This window comes from Capricornis sumatraensis, chromosome 16 (assembly GCF_032405125.1).
Source record: "Capricornis sumatraensis isolate serow.1 chromosome 16, serow.2, whole genome shotgun sequence".
NCBI classification, from domain to species: Eukaryota; Metazoa; Chordata; class Mammalia; order Artiodactyla; family Bovidae; genus Capricornis; species Capricornis sumatraensis.
Window position 1 is genome coordinate 62636163 of NC_091084.1, and position 20119 is coordinate 62656281.

General features: G+C 37.5%; 1 protein-coding gene across 1 annotated transcript in view; it reads right to left on the reverse strand.

The window, feature by feature from the left end:
- Positions 1 to 20119, reverse strand: part of DCDC1 (doublecortin domain containing 1) — a 429528-nt gene that overhangs the window by 353044 nt on the left and 56365 nt on the right. The window contains exon 6 of the mRNA XM_068988045.1: positions 12151 to 12244. Within this exon, the coding sequence (XP_068844146.1) occupies positions 12151 to 12244 (94 nt within the window). The remainder of the gene's footprint in view (positions 1 to 12150; positions 12245 to 20119) is intronic.

The following is a 20119-nucleotide window of genomic DNA, read 5'->3' on the forward strand; positions in this document are numbered from 1 at the left end:
CAGTGACAGGATGGACACTTATTGGAGATGACTTAGAGGAAACCATGGCAAAGTGAGGCTTTGGTGACGACCAAAGAAGCTTCTAATGCTGATATCCAAAGTAAATCAATCAACATTTTGGAAGAAGATATCAAAAAATACAGTCATTTTCATTTGTTTTTATACTGTACAATGCATCTAGTAAGCTTTTAAAGTTCTATGAAAAATGGCAAAATACTACTCAGCGTAGTGGAAAATCATTAAGTGACAGCACTGAGAACTACCAGCAAAAAGCGGTTAATAGTGGATAATCTGTTGCAAATGCAACTCAAAAAGGAATTTTTAAATTTTAATTCACTCAGCCATTTAAAAAGTATTTTTCATCACTTACTATAACAAAGATCATACTTAGCAATTATTTAAATATTAAATTTTCAAGGGTCTATTACATGCTCAGTCTTATTGTAGATATTATAAGATTTTTAGAGGTTTTGGGTTTTTGTTTTTTTTAAGTGTAAGACAAAGTCTCTCTTTAGGAAAAGAGGTAAGTCCTCTGCATGACAGATATACTATATAAACATATATTATGACACATGGTACAGACATACGGTATCAAAAAAGTTATGATAAAGAGATATTAGTAAACAAAATAGAGTGGGATTTAAGTAATACTTTAAAACTTTGCAAACTGACACCTTGATTGAAGCTTTGTAACAGATCCAGTCAGAAGACCCAGATAAACCATGCCTGAATTCCTGACCCACAAAAACCATGACAAAATACATGTTTATTGCTTCAACTTGCTCAGTTTTGGGGTAATTTGCTATATAGCAATTGATAACTAATATCAATTTTGGTGGTCTTCTCTGGCTCAGACGGTAAAGAATCTGCCTGCCATGTAGGAAGACCTGGGTTTGATCCCTGAGTTGGAAAGATCCCCTGGAGAACGAAATGGCAACCCACTCTAGTATTCTTTCCTGGAGAATTGCTAGACAGAGGAGCCTGGTGGGCTACAATCCATGAAGTCACAAAGAGTCAGACACAAGTCAGCAATTAACACATACCAATTTTGGTTAACAGATAGTGTTGTATATTCTATGAGGAAGCAAAATATTTTTTGCCCTCCCCCCAATAAAAATTATACCTCTCATCTTATTCATGTCAGGCCTAGTCCTATGACTTGCAGTGCCCTTCCCTGTGGAAGGATTAGATACATTCCCACACTGCTGAATTAAGGAGATAGCATGTTAATTGCAGGTGGCTAGACAGTAAAGAATCCGTCTGTAATGTGGGAGACCTGGGTTTGATCCCTGGGTCTGGAAGACTGCCTGGAGAGGGAATGACCACCCAAACCAGTATTTCTGCCTAGAAAATTCTACACACAGAGGAGACTGATGGGCTACAGGACATAGAACACAACTGAGTAACTAACACTGTCACTTTTTTCAACACGTGAAGTGCCTTGATGTAAGCTAGTAGAGGTGCAATCAACCCACAATGACATGTGGAATAAGTGAAAAATACACCTTTCCTTAAACCACCGAGTGTTTTGGAGTTGTTTGTTACCGCAAAGTCATATAATACATCCTGACTGATACAAATTGCTGAACTTTGAATAAATGGAGAAGAGTAGAAAGATTACTGAGTGGGCATAAAATAATACAAGCAAAAGTAAGGAAGCTGGGCATTACATGAGTCATTGCATGTCTACGACTTAGAAGGGACTGATCTAGCTGTGATGGAAGGTGCCTACTGGGAGCTGTGAGATGTGGTGCTTTAGTTGGATGGGTAAGGCAAGATCACACAATAATTGTACTTAAATGTCAGGATACAGAGTGTACAGACTGTCTAGCTATGTCAAGTTTTGAGAAAAAAAAGAAAAAGAGGGATATTTTAGGAAGATCACTCTTTGACAACACAAGAGGATTGGAACTTCAGCTTCAGCATAAGTCCTCCGAATGAATATTCAGGGTTGATTTCCTTTAGGATTGACTGGTTTGATCTCTTTGCAGTCCAAGGGACTTTCAAGTATCTTCTCCAACACCACAGTTTGAAAGTATCAATTCTTCAATACTCAGCCTTCTTTATGGATCAATTCTCATATCCATACATGACTACTGGAAAGACTTAGACAGACCTTCGTCAGCAAAGTGGTATCTCTGCTTTTTAATATGCTCTCTAGGTTCGTTGTAGCTTTCCTTCCAAGTAGCAAGTGTCTTTTAATTTCATGGCTGCAGTCACCATCGGCAGTGATTTTGGAGCCCAAAAATATAAAATCTGTCACTGCTTCCTCTTTTTCCCCTTCAATTTGCCATGCAGTGATGGGACCAGATGCCATGATCTTAGTTTTTTTAATAGGCCTTGGCAAACACCATTCTGCTATCTCTATGAATTTAGCTATTCTAGATATTTCAAATGTAAATTGAATCATGTAATATGGTACTTGTCTTATTTTTTAAACTTAGCATAATGTTTTCAAGGTTTATCCATGTTATAGAATTATCAGTACTTCATTCTTTTTCATGGTTGAATAATATTCCATCATGTATTGTGGAATAATATATCACAATGTATTTCTGCATCTATCTTTTCAGATGTTTGGATGTTTTTGCATGTAGATGTTTGGTTTCCACCTTTTAGCCGTTATCTGTAGTGCTGCTATGAATATGTATGCACAGGTTAATGTTTGATTGTCTGTTTTTAATTCTTTTGGGGTATATACCTAGGAGTAAAGTTGCAGTGTCATATGGTAATTCTATGTTTACCTTTTGAAGGAACCACTAAATCATTTTCCAAAGTGGCTGAACCATTTCATGTTCCCAATGTCCAGAGTTTCCAATTTCCTCATGTTCACAAACTTAGTTTCCACTTTGTCTGTGTGTAATTTTATTTTATAGCCATTACTAGTTTATATAAAGTGTTAATTCATTGTAGCTTTGATTTGCATTTCCCTTATGACTAAGGGTGTTGATGTGTTTGTTGGCTGTTTGTCTATATTCTTTGGGAAAATGTCTATTTAATTCCTTTCAGTTCAGTTCAGTTGCTCAGTTGTGTCTGACTCTTTACGACCCCATGAATTGCAGCATGCCAGGCCTCCCTGTCCATCACCAACTCCCGGAGTCCACCCAAACCCATGTCCATTCAGTCGGTGATGCCATCCAACCATCTCACTCTCTGTCATCCCCTTTTCCTCCTGCCTTCAATCTTTCCCAGCATCAAGGTCTTTTCGGAGTCAGCTCTTCACGTCAGGTGGCCAAAGTATTGGAGTTTCAGCTTCAACATCAGACATTCCAATGAACACTCAGGACTGATCTCCTTTAGGATGGACTGGCTGGATCTCCTTGCAGTCCAAGGGATTCTCAAGAGTCTTCTCCAACACCACAGTTCAAAAGCATCAGTTCTTCTGTTCTCAGCTTTCTTTATAGTCCAACTCTCACATTCATACATGACTACTGGAAAAACCATAGCCTTGACTAGATGGACCTTTGTTGGCAAAGTAATGTCTCTGCTTTTGAATATGCTATCTAGGTTGCTCATAACTTTCCTTCCAAGGAGTAAGCATCTTTTAATTTCATGGCTGCAATCACCATCTGCAGTGATTTTGGAGCCCCCAAAAATAAAGTCAGCCACTGTTTCCCCATCTATTTGCCATGAAGTGATGTTGTTTGTCTTTTTGTTGTTGAGTCTGAGTTCTTTATATATTACAGATATTTAACTGGATCAGACACATGGGTCAAAAATATTTTCTCCCAATCATGATGGTTGTCTTTTCACTTTCTTAATAATGTCTTCTGATATACAATTTCTTTTCAAATTTGAAGACGTCCAATTTACCTATTTCTTTCTTTTGTTGCCCATACTTTTGGTGTCATGTTGAAGAATCCATTCCTAAATCCAAGGTTATGCAGATTAATTTCTTCATCTTCTTGGAAAAGTCTTTTACTTTTAGCTCTTATATTTAGATCATTGATCCACTTTCAGTTTTTCCTTTTTTTGGTAAATGGTTCTATGTAGGGGTCCAACCTCAGTCTTTTATATGTGGATATACAATCTTGCCACCACCATTTGTTAAAGAGACCATTGCATGGTCTTGACATCCTTTAGAAAGTCAACTGGCCATAAAAGTATTGACTTATATCTGCATTCTTAATTCTATTCCATTGGTCTATACGTCTCTGCTTATGCCAGCACCACACTGTTTTAATTACTGTAGCTTTACTTATGGTATATATTAAAATTGGGAAATATCAGTCTCCCAAATGCAAGAAGTTTATCAAACTCAAGATTAAGGGCACAATTCTCCATAAGAATGTGCTCACTCTGACCAGCTGCCTACAAATTCTAGGGTTTTCATTACCACCTTAAGTTCAATATTTTGCTAGAATGTCTCATAAAACTCAGGAAATTGCTGTACTTAGGAGACCAAGTCGGTTAGGAACCCTGAGAAATACATAAGAAGTAATTTTGGTGAGAAAATAACCCAAAAGTATTGAGACTTATGAAGGGGCCTGGACTGGGTGGCTTCATGCTTTGATGATGCTTTAATCAGCAAGGACTATGTGGGGGTTCTGTTTGCTTGCTTGCTTTTCAACCTCAATGGTTTCTGGAAACTTATACAGGGTCATGAAGCTGAATTTTTGGTTTTATATTTGTGCTCTTACTGAAGGAACTATCCATGGAGAATAAGGAGGTTGGCCTAAAATTTTTAATAACCAAGAACTGCATAGAATTTTGTGCTTGATGGGCTACAGCATCTAAATGCGGCTGGTATAATTTCTACCAACCTTGGCCTTCAGAAAATGCTAGCCCAGGGCAGGGGTGGGGGTAACTGCTTTAGTATACTAGGGGGTGCTGTCTATGCAGGCCCTGGCACCCCAAGCTGGTCATGCTTGCCTTACTGTACAGGCTGTAGCCACTGACACTTGAACCATGCAGAGAAAGTCACCTGATGCTGCAGGTAAATCTGAGATTGGGATTAGATCATGTTAGGCATCAGAAGGCAGAGCAATACTTGCTGCTTTTCTTTGTTTTGCAACTAAATCTGCAGTCAGGACTTTAAAATACAGTGGCACCTGGGTTCCAGTGGCACCTGGGTTCTACACATGCTAGAACCCAGTGAAGATCTATCATTAAATGGAAACCTGGGTTCAATTCCTGAATCTGGAAGATCCCTTGGAGAAGGAAATGGCTACCCACTCCAGTATTGTTGCCTGAAGAATTCCACGGACAGAGGAGCCTGGCAGTCTACAGTCCATGGGGTCACAAAGACTCAGATATGACTGAGCAACTAACACTATTACTATTACTACCAGGCCTAGATAGGAAACACTAGGCCCCATGCCTCAAATTCTATTCTTCACTATGTTATTTTGTCATTATTACTTTCAAATATTTATTTATTTGGCTAGACCAGGTCTTCCTTGAATCATTCAAACTCTTAGTTGAGACATGTGGGATCTAATTCCCCAACCAGGGATTGAACTGGGACCTCCTGCATTGGGACCACGGAGTCTTACCACCAGAGAAGTCCCTCCATGACATTATTTTAAAATGCATTCTGGGTCAAAAAGGCACTGTGGATGAGCTAACATTAGATTTTTCATGTGGCTTATCCACAAGCTTTTAAAGTAAACTCCACGAATTCAGGTAGACTCTAAGTTTATCACATAAATTTCGACCATGATTCTAATTGTCAGAAACCCAAACTGTGGCTTCACATATAGAAAAGTGGTAGATTTGTTATAAAAAGAACGCTGTTTCTTCTCTGATTAAAGTAGTGAAACAACTAGAAGAAAGTATTAAAAATCTATGAATCAAATTTGTTAAAGAAATCAAAAAGAAAATAAAGTGGTTTTAAAATACGCTTCAATCTTATAATCAGAAAATAACAGTGTATGCATGAAAACAAATAAGACAGCTTATTTAGCTCAAGGAGGAAAAAAATTTCCTTAGATTAAGTTAAACATCTGATCTGAGAACACACATTTGACAGATACGAAAACAAAAACTGAACCGTGAAGGTACGAGGGTACAGGAGGTATATTCAAGTCTAACTACTCTTAAAAAGTTATTATTAAAGGAGTATATATTTTAATTATTACAAACTCAGAAGTAGGAAATGGAGCCCCAGTGAAACCCAACAGAGAAGTCTGAGATATCAGAGAGCAAATCTTCTCTAGAGAACAAATCCCCAGCGAAGGCAGACTCCTGAATATAATGAAGAGGAGGCATGTCAGTTACAGATAAATTAATAGTATGAGCAACTGGAGAATCTCTTATGAGGACAAAACAGTTATACAAAGAGTACGTATAAAATCTAAACAAATTGGAGAGGGGAATACAAAGAAGATTACCTAAAGCACTCCAAAGAAAGTATTTAATGAACTCCAAAAAATTATGGGCCTAAAATTAAGAAAGGGCAAAAGCAAGATGAATTACGTTACAGGAGATTCAGGCAGAACAATAATAGATCAAGAAGTCCAATCAAGATCTAAATTAGATGTTGAACTGTGGGAAAATACATCCTGGGTAGGATTATTTAACTCAGTAAGGTGAAAATGGATAAGACTGGTTTGAACAAAGGATGCTATTGACAGACATGGAACTTATTGACTTCATATCTCTCACCATGAGAGACCCTGCAAGGAAAAAATAGCTGGAGAAATATGTTAGAAAAACACAAGTATGGGCCAGAAAGCAAAAGGAAAGTAAGAGAAAAGAAAAAAACTCAACTTCCGCAAACTCTGCTGCCCCAGTGAAGGGAACGGTAATACAGCAGAGACAAACCCCAGGGGCAGATCCTAAACACTGAAGCAGACGAGGACGGAAACATAAACTCAAGACCAGGAGCGATCAAAAACAGGAAAAACCACGTCTTCAGGAGGAAGTGGCAGCAGTGTCATGGTCGCCAGTGGGCACGTAACACAACATGGGCCTCAGAAACACAAGAAGTTGCTGCAATTCAGAAATCCACTGACAGTTATTCTCCAGTTGGAACTGATGGGAGACAAGGGGGAAGCCATGCCCATCAAAGAAGGTTCTTAGGCTTTGACAGCTCCATAGCCAGAGGTCAGTACAGCAGCCACTGGGACCCAGGATTGAAATGACTGCCCCCCAGGGCAAGGTGGGTACAAGGCCACCAGCTAGAGCCTACCTTTTGCTCAGCATGAGGTCCAGAAACACAGGACTCAGAGAGAAAAGAACATTAAGATGTCTGGAATATTCTACAAATAACTGAAGAGTTATTTTCATAAGTTGAACAAGTATGACAGAGGCCACCACTAATATAAATTTCTAAATGTTGCAAGAATGCAACATTCTCGGTACCCTCTTCCAGAATAAAAATAACAGCAATAATGATGATAATGTTCTACAACACTTACCAAGTGTCAGGCACGTGTTCTAAGAACTCTAAGGAGATCTCATTTAATTCTTACGACAATCTATTAAAGTAAATATGATCATCCCTATCTTATACATTAGGAGACTGACTCTCTGAGAAACTGAATAACCTGTTCAAGGTCATTCAATAAGTGGCATAACCGAAATCTGAATTCTGGCTCCGAAATCTGACACTTCATAAAGCCTCTTTGAGAGAGGAGACAGTGTACAGCGGTCAATTTCTCAAGCAAGATATTATAAATACATAATGCTTAAATAATGTTTTGGTGGGAAGCTGCTTCCCTTCGAGCTATGTCACAGGTCATATACTCTGCTCAGCAATAAAAATTGGCTGGCATTTTGGCAAGTGTGACATGAACAATGGTTTCTCTTCTTTGCCTTCCTTCACCTCGTCTCTGCTATGGTCTTTGGCAACGGTAATGTGGGTGTGGATCATGCCAAACAGGAAACACATCGTTTTGCTTGGAAAGCCCATATGAGAAACTGGGGAACTGGATTCTATTCTGCATGTGCTGGGTGTAGGGCTAATGTGGTCATCTGTCGGTTCTGTGGGAAGTAGGGAACATGAGAAAGTTGGTGGAGACCCATTTCAACTTCTGAGGTCCTGAGGGATGACACCCACTGCAGGAGCCCAGACGGTAGCTGCTGGAGGAATTCCAGCTCAAACCAGGCATCCAGAAGCCATCTGGCTGATACTGGAAAGCATAAAATAGGAAGGACTTCAGTTTCTTTGAATTTTAATTTCAAAAGTTTGAACTTTTATTGGATTTTAGCTCACAAAGGTAAAATTATTTGATTTTGGAATTCACTTCTCTGAAGACTTAAAATTTTGGGATTTTAACTTCTTTGGCATTTGATTCTTCAAATTTGATTTCTTTACAAAAATCTGATAATGGGCAAGAGTAAACATGCACATTGAGGGTCTGTTATTGAAATTTTGTGATTGAAATATGTTAATCCTGTCATTTGATATCACTGTAGAATCTCTGAAGAACTTTTTAAAGAATATATAGCTATTTTGGGCAGCTAACCTGAAGTAGGAAATGGAATAGGAAATGAATGTTTAGTGTTTCATAGCATGACTTTGAAGCCAATTTAATTAATGTACTATTCTAACTCATTTCAGAATCTTCTAGGATACATTTCATACTACCCACCGTGATCTAGTAAGATTCACAAAGTAGTGGGGAGGAGTGGCTTGGTTATTGGAATAGTAGCATCAGAAAGGTCCTAAGAGACTATGGCCTTTCTTAAGAGGAAGAATGACTCCCTTCCTTCACCATGATGTAATAATTAAGTTGAGAGAAGTTAATAAGTTAAGAGAACAAAAGGCTGGGGAATGTTAAGAGGAATAGAGTGTTATTAAACAAATTCATCAAAATCTAATACTATCTACATGTGTTTTGCCACTACCAAGCGCTTCTATGACCCAGGTAGCTCATATATGATTGGTAAATAGGGTAATGATGTCAGCAAGATAAAGTTTGATAGGTGAATACATACTTTTTTCCTAGGCAATGGAGACCAACAGAGTAGGAGTAGAACTCTGTCCTTTAGTAGGGAAGATAAAAGACATCAGCTTGGCTGTTGCACTGGCACTCCCTTCCCAGAAAGGTGCACCCTCTGCCGTGCATGACTCTCTGTGGGAGTTTTGCTTCCTCCTGTGGCTTCTTTAAAGAAATCCCACTGACTTAGGCCTCCAATTGACTTTCATCTGCAGTGTCTCACATTCTATTGTTTCTGTGCAGCTTTACTATCTTCTGCAGAACTCTGAGATGACTACCCAGACTGTTCATATTATCTCCTAAGTTAATAATTATTATTTTAGATAGTGTTCCAGTTTTAAAAGTATATAGACTTTGAATGGTCTTCCTCAGACCTATTTTTCTCACAGCCCTGTTATTTTTGAGGGTGTAATTTTGCAGAATGCATTTCTCACACTTATTTCATGCTCTAGTAGAAACGCTGTACGAGTAATGTTGACCATATATATAGGAATACAGCATCTTTACACAGTGAATAGTTTTCTTCCACTCTCAAAAGAATAGATCAACACAGGAAACACAACTTAAGAACTTTTCCACATAGAACAAAGTAAATTTCTTTGCTAAAATCTTCTAAGGTTTAGAAATTTGACCATTTGCAAATCCTATTGGATTTTGAAGGTTTTATTAGACTTGAAAAAGTTAAAAAAAGAAAAATGGTTTAATGTCATGTCAAACGTGCTAATTTCTCATAGCATAGGAGGAACACTGGAAAGTATATCTAATGCCAAAAAAGAAGCAAGAGTTAGAAAATTTTTTTGTTTTGTACATCTGTTACTTTTCACTCTTGATACCCATTACACTCCTAATTTGTGCTTAAAATAAAATATAATTTCTATGATATTAATATTAAACATTATTAAGTGACTTTTTCTGATCTGATACTGAGCAAGCAATCAAAAGAAAATCAGAATGTTGGCATTTATTTAAAGTAAAAGAGAGCTTTATATAACACTTGACCTTTCCCAAGTTAAAAGTTCAGAAGACTATCAGACATAAAAGTTTAGGGACCTCAATCACTTGATGCACAAAATCATACTAACAAACAAAGAAAAAAGAAATGCAAAAACCTAATGTTAAGTGACTAGGGTGCTGCAGACTGGAAGTTCCTTCAACAGGATTAGCTTCTTTAAGTATTTTAAGTCCAGTGAACTTGTTATGCTTCCACATGTTAGTAGTTGCATAGGCTAATTTCAGCTGGCATAAGCTTTTATAAGTATGCAAAACCACGGGGCAAGGCATGCATTAAAATGTGATAATAACACACTTCTGGGACACATGAAGCATGAGGCACGAATCTGAATGCCCTTGGCAGCTATGAAGTCTCACACCTTGGAGTCAGAACTTTTCTGTTTTGATAAGTAATTCTGTTATACCACATTTGGGATGGGGGAAAAAAAAAATCAACTTTCTAAATTTAAACTTTTATCTTAACCAGGGTTTCTTAGAGTTTCAACTCTAGCAATTTACTCAAATACAATTTTTTAATTCCAGGTGAGCTGGAAATTATTCAAAGCAAGATAGGATCTTAAGAAAAAGTGTTCTTTATTTTCTTAATGAAAATTTAAGAGCAATTATGTAGTATTGTTTATCCTAGAAAATTTAACCATGTGATGAGGTAGGGGCCAAAAATGTAAGAAGGAAGAGATCAACTTTAATAATGTTACTCTCCCACTTCCCCTGGAAAAAAAAAACATAAGGAGGAATTTCTTGTGTTACTTATGTCTTAGAGGTAAATAACTAATGCTTCTAGATAGTAATGGGTAAGTGTCTACAAGTGCCTTGAAATCCTCAGATGAAAACTCCTAATAAAATGAAAAATAATGCTTATACCTAACATGAATGTTAAAAAATAACCAAGAAAAATAGATTTAATTTCTAATACACACACATATATAAATATATGATACTTAGCAAAAAAATTTAAGAGTTATAAATAATAAATATCAAACTATCACAGTGATCACTCAATAGGATTCATTAAGGATGATAAAGCTAGGAAAGTTTGCTTTTATACAATAAAAGCAAGGATAATGGAAACAAATGGGAGTATCCAGTGTAGCTATACCCTAAAATCACATCTTTCTGGATCTAGCCTTGCAGTTAAGTATGCCACTTACGATTTTGGCCGTCTTCAGATATGTGAACTCAAGGTTTAAATGAAGTGATAGAACTGTAAAGTAGCATATTTAATAGTGTAACTGTGGCACTATTAAAGGAATATTAACTATTACTAAAGAAATGAAAAGTAAAATTTTTAAACAGTAAAAGTAAAAAAGTAAAGTAATAATTGTTGCTGCTGCTAAGTCTCTTCAGTCGTGTCCAACTCTGTTACTGACAGTAATTTAATGATAGCACAAATGTGGAATCAAGTATTTTTTCTTTCAAAGAATGGCAAATCAGCGCCTTTAGAAATATATAGGAAGATTTTTTATTTTGACAAACACAAACAATAAAATTGTTTTAAAGCACATTTCATGACTTTTGAAAAACCTCTAGAAGTTAGCCAAAACATTAAAAAAAAAAATCTCTTGAGTATACAGTAGCACAATTCATCTTTCTCTTTTGAAAGCTATATATCATAGAAGTTGCTAAATATGAAAGTATATCAATTACTTTTCTCTATTAAGTATGGATTGCTAAGGTTAAAATACCCCATTATTTTTTAAAAAAATCTAAGCTCATGCTCTGCTTAGATGAATGTTCATGACCCCCGAAAATTCATATGTTGAAATCTAATCCCCAATGTGATTGTATTTGAAAAGGATTAGGTCAAGGGGGTGGAGCCCTTATGAATGAATTAATGTCCTTATATAAAGCACCTCAGAGAGCATCCTTGTCCCTTCTACTATCTAAGGACATGGTGAGAAGACAGCTGTCTATCAATCAGAAAAGGGCCCTTAACAGATACAGAATCTACCAATGTCTTGATCTTGGGCTTACTAATCTCCATAACTGTGAGAAATAAATGTTTGTTTGTTTAAACCACTTAGTCAATGTATTTTTTATAGTACCCAAATGGACTAAAACATGCTGAAATAAAAGCTTCTCTAAGCTTTAATAATCTTTCATGATTTCCCTTTCTATAAGAATGACATATTTATTCATGTTATAATTAAACTGGTTTTTATGTCTGTTTTCCTTTTAAAAGTACAAAGTAAAAACAAAATTATGTAAGTGCCTTTTGAGATAGTATCACATAGTTTACAAACTCTTTGCCACTTACCTTTTGAAATCTCTTTGATTTTTCTGCCATATAAATCATAAAGATATCTGGCTGGTGAATTTAGGTTCATTCTCATTGTGCAAATATCTAAAACCTACACAGAAAAAAAAAACCTTAAAAATAATTTATCACAGTTAGCTCTAATGAAATTGAAAACACATTTAAAGTACTTTCTCTACTATATGGCTATTTAAAATTATAAAATACAATTAGATGATTTATCAAATGTTTCTAATATATGAAATAGAAAAAGACAGTTAAAATTGCTAATTCCAATTATACTTTAAGCACACAAATATTAATAAAAGAGAAAGATGTAAAAAATATTAAAAATAATCACATATTATTTCATAAATGGAAAAATTCTGGGAGACTTCTATATTTTTCCTGCTCTTTTCTATTAATATATTTTTCATTTATTTTACAATGGGAGGATATTATATTTTAGATTAGGTTTTAAGGTTTTCTTTAGCTTTTAAATTCTTTCCATGTGTCCTAAAATAAATTATAGATTAAAGTGTCTGCCTGTAATGCAGGAGACCCCGGTTTGATCCCTCGATCAGGGAAGATCCCCTGAAGATGGAAATGGCAACCCACTCCAGTACTCTTGCCTGGAGAATCCCATGGACGGAGGAGCCTGGTAGGCTACAGTCTACCGGGTTGCAAAGAGTTGGACATGACTGAGCAACTTCACTTTCACTTTCAAAATAAATTATAAATATTACCTGATCACAGTTCACTCTGATAACTTACACTGTTTGGGCACTAAAAATGGAATTAATAAACTGCATTTCAAGGTTTTCCATGAATCTGAGTTTGAAGAACTTCACTTTAAAAAAAAACTTATTGGAGGATAGCTGCTTTACAATGTTGTTAGTTTCTGTTGCACAGCAAAGTGGAGATATATGTATCTCCTCTTTTTTGGATTTCCTTCCCATTTAGGTCACCACAGAACAGAGTTCCCTATGCTATACAGTAATGTTCTCATTAGTTATGAAGAACTTCACTTTTGATGGTTTCTAATACGCTGAAGTCCTTCTCTTAATATTTTAATTTCTCAATGTGTTCTTGATGTAGAAATAGCCCTTATAAAGGTGTAACAATCACCTTTCCAACACCCAGGGAAGACTTAAACATGCATCAGTTGGAAAGAAAGCTCTACTCACAAGACGAGAAAAATTAAATTAACAGAAGGGAGTTGAGAGGTCTCAGGAACCTGACGGCAGGTATTATCAGGCTTCAGGAAGTGACTCCCCAAACATGAAACTTACCACAATCATTTAAAAGTCCATAACACATTCCAAATCCAAACTAAACGTACTTGTCTATTCCAACCTTACTATTCATAGCTATGATATATTGCTTTTACATTACCAAGAACTGCTGAATGATGATATTCATTGTATGATTATATACCTTATAAATTTTTCTAGTTACTGATAACACCCTGCCTCCATTTCTGTCCACTTTTATCCTTATTTTAAAACTAGACCTTGTAATCCTAATCCAAGCCCAATCAACTCACTTTCTTTGTGACAACAGACATATTGAAACAGCTTAACGTATTCAGTTCAGTTCAGTTCAGTTCAGTTCAGTCGCTCAGTCATGTCTGACTCTTTGCTACCCCATGAACTGCAGCAGGCCAGGCCTCTGTGTCCATCATCAACTCCTAGAGTTTACCCAAATCCATGTCCATTGAGTTGGTGATGCCATCCAACCATCTCATCCTCTGTCGGCCCCTTCTCCTCTTCTCCTCAATCCTTCCCAGCAGCAGGGTCTTTTCAAATGAGTCAGTTCTTCGCGTCAGGTGGCCAAAATATTGGAGTTACAGCTTCAACATCAGTCCTTCCAATAAACTCCCAGGACTGATCTCCTTTAGGGTGGACTGGTTGGATCTCCTTGCAGTCCAAGGGACTCTCAAGAGTCTTCTCCAACACCACAGTTCAAAAGCATCAATTCTTCAGTTCTCAGCTTTCTTTATAGTCCAACTTTCACATCCATACATGACCACTGGAAAAACCATAGCCTTGGCTGGACGGACCTTTGTTCACAAAGTAATGTCTCTGCTCTTTAATATGCTGTCTAGGTTGGTCATAACTTTCCTTCTAAGGAGTAAGCGTCTTTTACTTTGACGGCTACATTCACCATCTGCAGTGATTTTGGAGCCCCCAAAAATAAAGTCTGACACTGTTTCCACTGTTTCCCCATCTATTTGCTATGAAATGATGGGACCGGATACCATGATCTTAGTTTTCTGAACGTTGAGCTTTAAGCCAACTTTTTCACTTTCCTCTTTCTCTTTCATCAAAAGGCTATTTAGTTCTTCACTTTCTGCCATAAGGGTGGTGTCATCTGCATATCTGAGGTTATTGATATTTCTCCCGGCAATCTTGATTCCAGCTTGTGCTTCATCCAGCCCAGTGTTTTCTTATGATGTACTCTGCATATAAGTTAAATAAGCAGGGTGACAATATACAGCCTTGACGTACTCCTTTTCCTATTTGGAACCAGCCTGTTGTTCCATGTCCAGTTCTAACTGTTGCTTCCTGCCCTGCATATAGGTTTCTCAAGAGGCAGGTCAGGTGGTCTGGTATACCCATCTCTTTCAGAATTTTCCACAGTTTATTGTGATCCACACAGTCAAAGGCTTTGGCATAGTCAATAAAGCAGAAATAGATGTTTTTCAGGAACTCTCTTGCTTTTTCAATGATCCAGAGGATGTTGGCAATTTGATCTCTGGTTCCTCTGCCTTTTCCAAAACCAGCTTAACGTGTATATAGAGGCAAAACTATACTTTTCTTTCAGTCTGGAGAACAGCTTTCAAATATCATGACTGATTTGGCTTGTCATCCGAGTTGCTGTATCTAGTAATGTGTTGCACTTAAAAGGCAAATAATATTTAACCAATGAATTTAATTTGACAAACTAACATTAGCTGGATTATATCAGAGATTCTCAGCCTTTACCCTAGCCTTAAGCGTTAGTCGCTCAGCCGTGGCTGATTTTTTGCAACCCCATGGACTGCAGCCCACCAGGCTCCACTGTCCAGGAGATTTTCCAGACAAGGATACTGGAGTGGGTTGCCATTTCCTTCTCCAGCCTTAAACATGACCAATAATGTTCCCCCATGCCACGTACTTCCATGGGCATTACATGATTCTGTGTGTTTCTTATACCCTAGCTGCAATCCAGAGCTTCAGGCAGTTTTTCAAAATCTATATATTGCTGCTGTCTCTCTCAAAACCAAGAAGAACGTTCATGATTAAAGATACAGTGATAGGAATAATCTTGAACGTTCTAATTTATGAGGGAAATATTCACAACATCAGTGCTTTACCCAGTTAGATAACAAGGTACTTGCAATGTACTCCATAAGTGACTGTAAGCATTGTCATGTAGAGTAAATACATTAACCTCAGTGTCGCCACTTGAAGTGTGTCAGTGCAGGAGAACCAAGGCCATGTGTCCTCATAAGTCAAACGCAGGGCTCCCTAACTTAGAATGGCCCCTACCTCTCTCTAGTCCTCTTGCCCATACCTGGGACTGGTCCTTGCTACCCTAACAAATAAGGTAACAAGTGTGGCAGTTCCAAACCTCACTCTTCCTGCCTTCCTTCCTAATCTCTTGGGTCAATTTCTTTAGTGACTACTACACACAAGTTAACCTAGGACTCCCATCGAATGGACTGAAACCTTTTTTAAAGATGCTCAGAAAGCAATATTCAAAAATGCAAGAGAGAAAGCATCAGGAAAAGAAACCGCAGTTTCTTCTGGGACTTGAGACAGAAGGAGAGTGGAACATATAAACACTGGCAAGGGATCGATCTATTTTTAGCAATTAACATAGTCTGACTAGAAAAATTTTTCTTTTCATCACTTTCTCCTATCTGACTCTGTGCCCAAATATTATACTTTTGCAATTACCACCACTACCTGCCTCATTGACAAAAATACTCCAAGGAGGTAATTCACAATGCATTCTTCCATAGCCAGTCACCTTGAAAATTACCAAGAACCTATGTAAAAGTGACTCAGTCGTGTCTGATTCTTTGCAGTTCTGTGGACTGTAGTCCACTTGGCTCCTCTGTCCATGGAATTCTCCAGGCAAGAATATTGGAGTGGGTTGCCATTCCCTTCTCCAGGGAATCTTCCTGATCCAGGGATCTCCTGCACTGCAGGTGGATTCTTTACCATCTGAGCTACCAGGGAAGCTCCTATAGCTGGTCCCATAAACCCTAAAATGATGCAACCCCCTCCTTAGGATACTCACATTCTTCATCTTTCCATTTGTAACATTTAGTTCTCAATTTCTTAAGATTACAAATCTCTTATTTAAAAGTGCAACGAAGCCGTTTTGTACAAACCATATTCCCCAGTTACTAGTGAAGCTTCAAATATCTAAATATCCTCTAAAGTTTTATCATAATTTACCAATTAAGCTAAGCAAAATATGAACTATTTAAAGATAATCCCCTTTACTTCAACTAAAATATGATGATTTTAAAATATTGCTGTCTTTGAGTTTTTAAAAAATTAGCCAAGTAAAATTACATGGCTTTCTAACTCAGAGATTCTTCTCCTTTCATTGCTACAAGATCAGTAATAATGTTTGTGCAAGCCGAGTTTTAAGAGTTAAATGAGTTTTAAAATTGGCATTAGAAAATCAGATATATTAGAAATTAATAATGCATCAGCAAAACTGCCACTCTCCTACTTTCAAGATGAAAGATCTTTGCAGTGTTTAAGCATTGCCAACCTTCAGTAATCATTTCCTCATAGTAAATTAAAAGTGTTGTAAATTAGTATCAATATAAATTTCTGTCAAAAGTCCTAAAAGGAAGCCCCTATTTGTAAAGTCATTCTTGTAATTTAAAATATTTAACAGTGCTAGCTTGCTGTAATCTTAAGGTTAATTAAAATACCATTTCCACTAATCTGTAGCTGTTAAGCTTGTTAACGTATTACTTTTTTGATAATTTCTTATAGCTTAGGTTATAGAGAACTCTTCTGATACTAAAATCTAAAAACCATTATACTGTAAAACTAGATTCCTCTTGACAAGCACATGGGAAGAGATTTTCCACAAACTCTTTTTAGTTGAGTCCATTTGTTTATAGTTTGGGGAGTCACCTCCATGTCCAAGCATATCTGGTGCAGTTTGCAGCTTTCAGAATGGCTACCATAGAAGTGGTATGGTTTCATAGTCTAAAGTCTCTGAGTTCAGTTTCAGTTCAGTTCAGTTCAGTTCAGTCGCTCAGTCGTGTCCAACTCTGTGACCCCATGAATCGCAGCACACCAGGCCTCCCTGTCCATCACCAACTCCCAGAGTTCACTCAAACTCACGTCCATTGAGTTGGAGATGCCATCCAGCCATCTCATCCTCTGTCGTCCCCTTTTCTTCCTGCCCCCAATCCCTCCCAGCATCAGAGTCTTTTCCAATGAGTCAACTCTTCGCTTGAGGTGGCCAGAGTACTGGAGTTTCAGCTTTAGCTTCATTCTTTCCAAAGAACACCCAGGAGTTTGGTTTAGTACTACCCAAAAGTAAGAGTGTGCTTAGCTCAACATAACCCTGGGCCACATGAGCTGAGTCTACAAGCCATCAGATCCAACATTATCGACTTCCTCAAAGATGAAGAATCTTAATAGCTTTTTATGAGTCACTGCCCAGTAATGTAACCCCAGATTCAGCCCTCTACACACACCTCCTTCAAAAGATCTTCTAGAGCAGGGGTCAGGACACTACACACACCATGGGCCAATTTTGGCCACAATCTGTTTCTGTATAGCTTGTAGGCTGAGAAGACTCTGCATGCTTTTAATTGTTAAAAAATAATCAAAAGAAGAATAACATTTTGTCACACTTTAATAATATATCATAGTATATGAAATTCATATTTCAGTGCCCATAAATAAAGTTTTCCTGGAAAACAGCCATGGTGTTCATTTATAGATTTTCTATGGCTGGTTGCACACTAAGTATCAGAGTTGAGTGGTTGCAACAAAGACTTTATGCTATAGAAAATGAAGAATATTTGCTGTCAGACCCTTTACAGAAAAAAATTCCGACTTTCAGTCTACTGCATTATCATTCACTTAAGATTCTATCTATTCTTCTTTATATATTATCAACGCCTTCATCCATTTCTAAGATCTTTGCACTGCGCACTCTGAAAATTCTCCCCACGATCAACAAAAGTGATTAGACCATCAACCTCCTTTAAAAGAAAACAAGCTTTCCTCTGAGTTCTCTCAGTTTCTCAGAGTCCTCTCAAATGCTGGGATTTTAGTCCCTTACTTCATACAATCTCAAATTTGTGAAGTGGTGTTACAATGTTATTTCTTGATAATTTCTCCCCAAGCTTCTTACTGAACAAACAAACAAATCACAAAGATTTACAATGACTACCACATTGACAAATCCAAAGGATATTTTAATGCTCATTTATTTCAATCTTTGAATAGCATTTGAGTTACTTCCTCTTTCTTTAAATCCCCTTATTCCCTGAATTCTGAAATATGGTAATCCACTAATTCTTTTCCTGCCTTTTTTTTCTTGTTATAGGCTCATTCTCCTCTATTCGTTAATTGGAGTTCTTGAAGGTAGTCCTAGCCTTCTTCCTGCTTCACACTAAATTCTCACTTATAGCAATCTAATCAATGTTCCAATGTTTCATTTTCTATCTATACACTGACAACTTCCAAATCAGTATGCCTACCCCTGAAATACTCTGAGCTTCAGACCAAATAATACCTATTCATTATCTCATTCAAACAGATCAAAGATCCCTCAAAATCAACATGTCCAAGACTGAATCCCATCTCTTCGGCTTCAAGCCTAGTCTTCTTCCAGGCATAGGGGAAGATACCTCCTTCTATCTGGGTATGCAAACCAGAAACTGCAAAATCATCCTTGATATCTTGAACATCTCACTTCCCTTCACACCATGTATCCAAGCTATTATCAGGGCCTGTTGATTTTATCTTCTAAAAATCTTATCCATTTCCACTCCCAAGGTCCAGGCTATTATCACCTCTCACTAGGACTCTGGCAATACTTAGCGAATAGTTTCCCTGCATCTCCCTGGCCCACCCAATCTGTACTCTACTGAACACCAAGGTAATCTCTCCAAAAATAAATCGGGTACTCTTTCTTCCGCTCCTAACTAAAACGTTTATATGACTTCTCACCGTTCTTTGGAGGAAAAAGGCAAAAATCTGTAACCTTTCTTACAGGCTATTCTCTCTCTCCTAAGCTAAACTTTTAATTCATGGGATCCATCCTGCTCACTCTGCCATTGAATCTTTTCATATGCTGTACTCTCTGCTTATCTCTCCTCAGAAGACCTCCCTGTCACCTATTTCATATTCAATAATTTGATCATTTTATAAACACCTTTTCCATCACTAGACTGGTGGCTCAAATGGTAAAGCACCTACCTGCAATGCAGGGGACCTGGGTTTGATCCCTGGGTCAGGAAGATTCCCTGGAGAAGGAAATGCCAACCGACTCCAATACTCTTGCCTGGAAAATCCCATGGATGGAGGAGCCTTTTGGGCTACAGTCCATAGGGTCGCAAAGAGTCTGACAGGACTGAGTGACTTTACTTTGAGGACAAGATCACGGTTTTTCACATCTTCAAATCCAGATGCTTGGAAGATTTATTCATAAAAATATCACAAATTAATGAATTAGTTAAAGTTATGACCAACCTAGATAGCACATTGAAAAGCAGAGACATTACTTTGCCAACAAAGGTCCGTCTAGTCAAGGCTATGGTTTTACCAGTGGTCATGTATGGATGTGAGAATTGGACTGTGAAGAAAGCTGAGTGCTGAAGAATTGATGCTTTTGAACTGTGGTGTTGGAGAAGACTCTTGAGAGTCCCTTGGACTGCAAGGAGATCCAACCAGTCCATTCTAAAGGAGATCAGCCCTGGGTGTTCTTTGGAAAGAATGATGCTAAAGCTGAA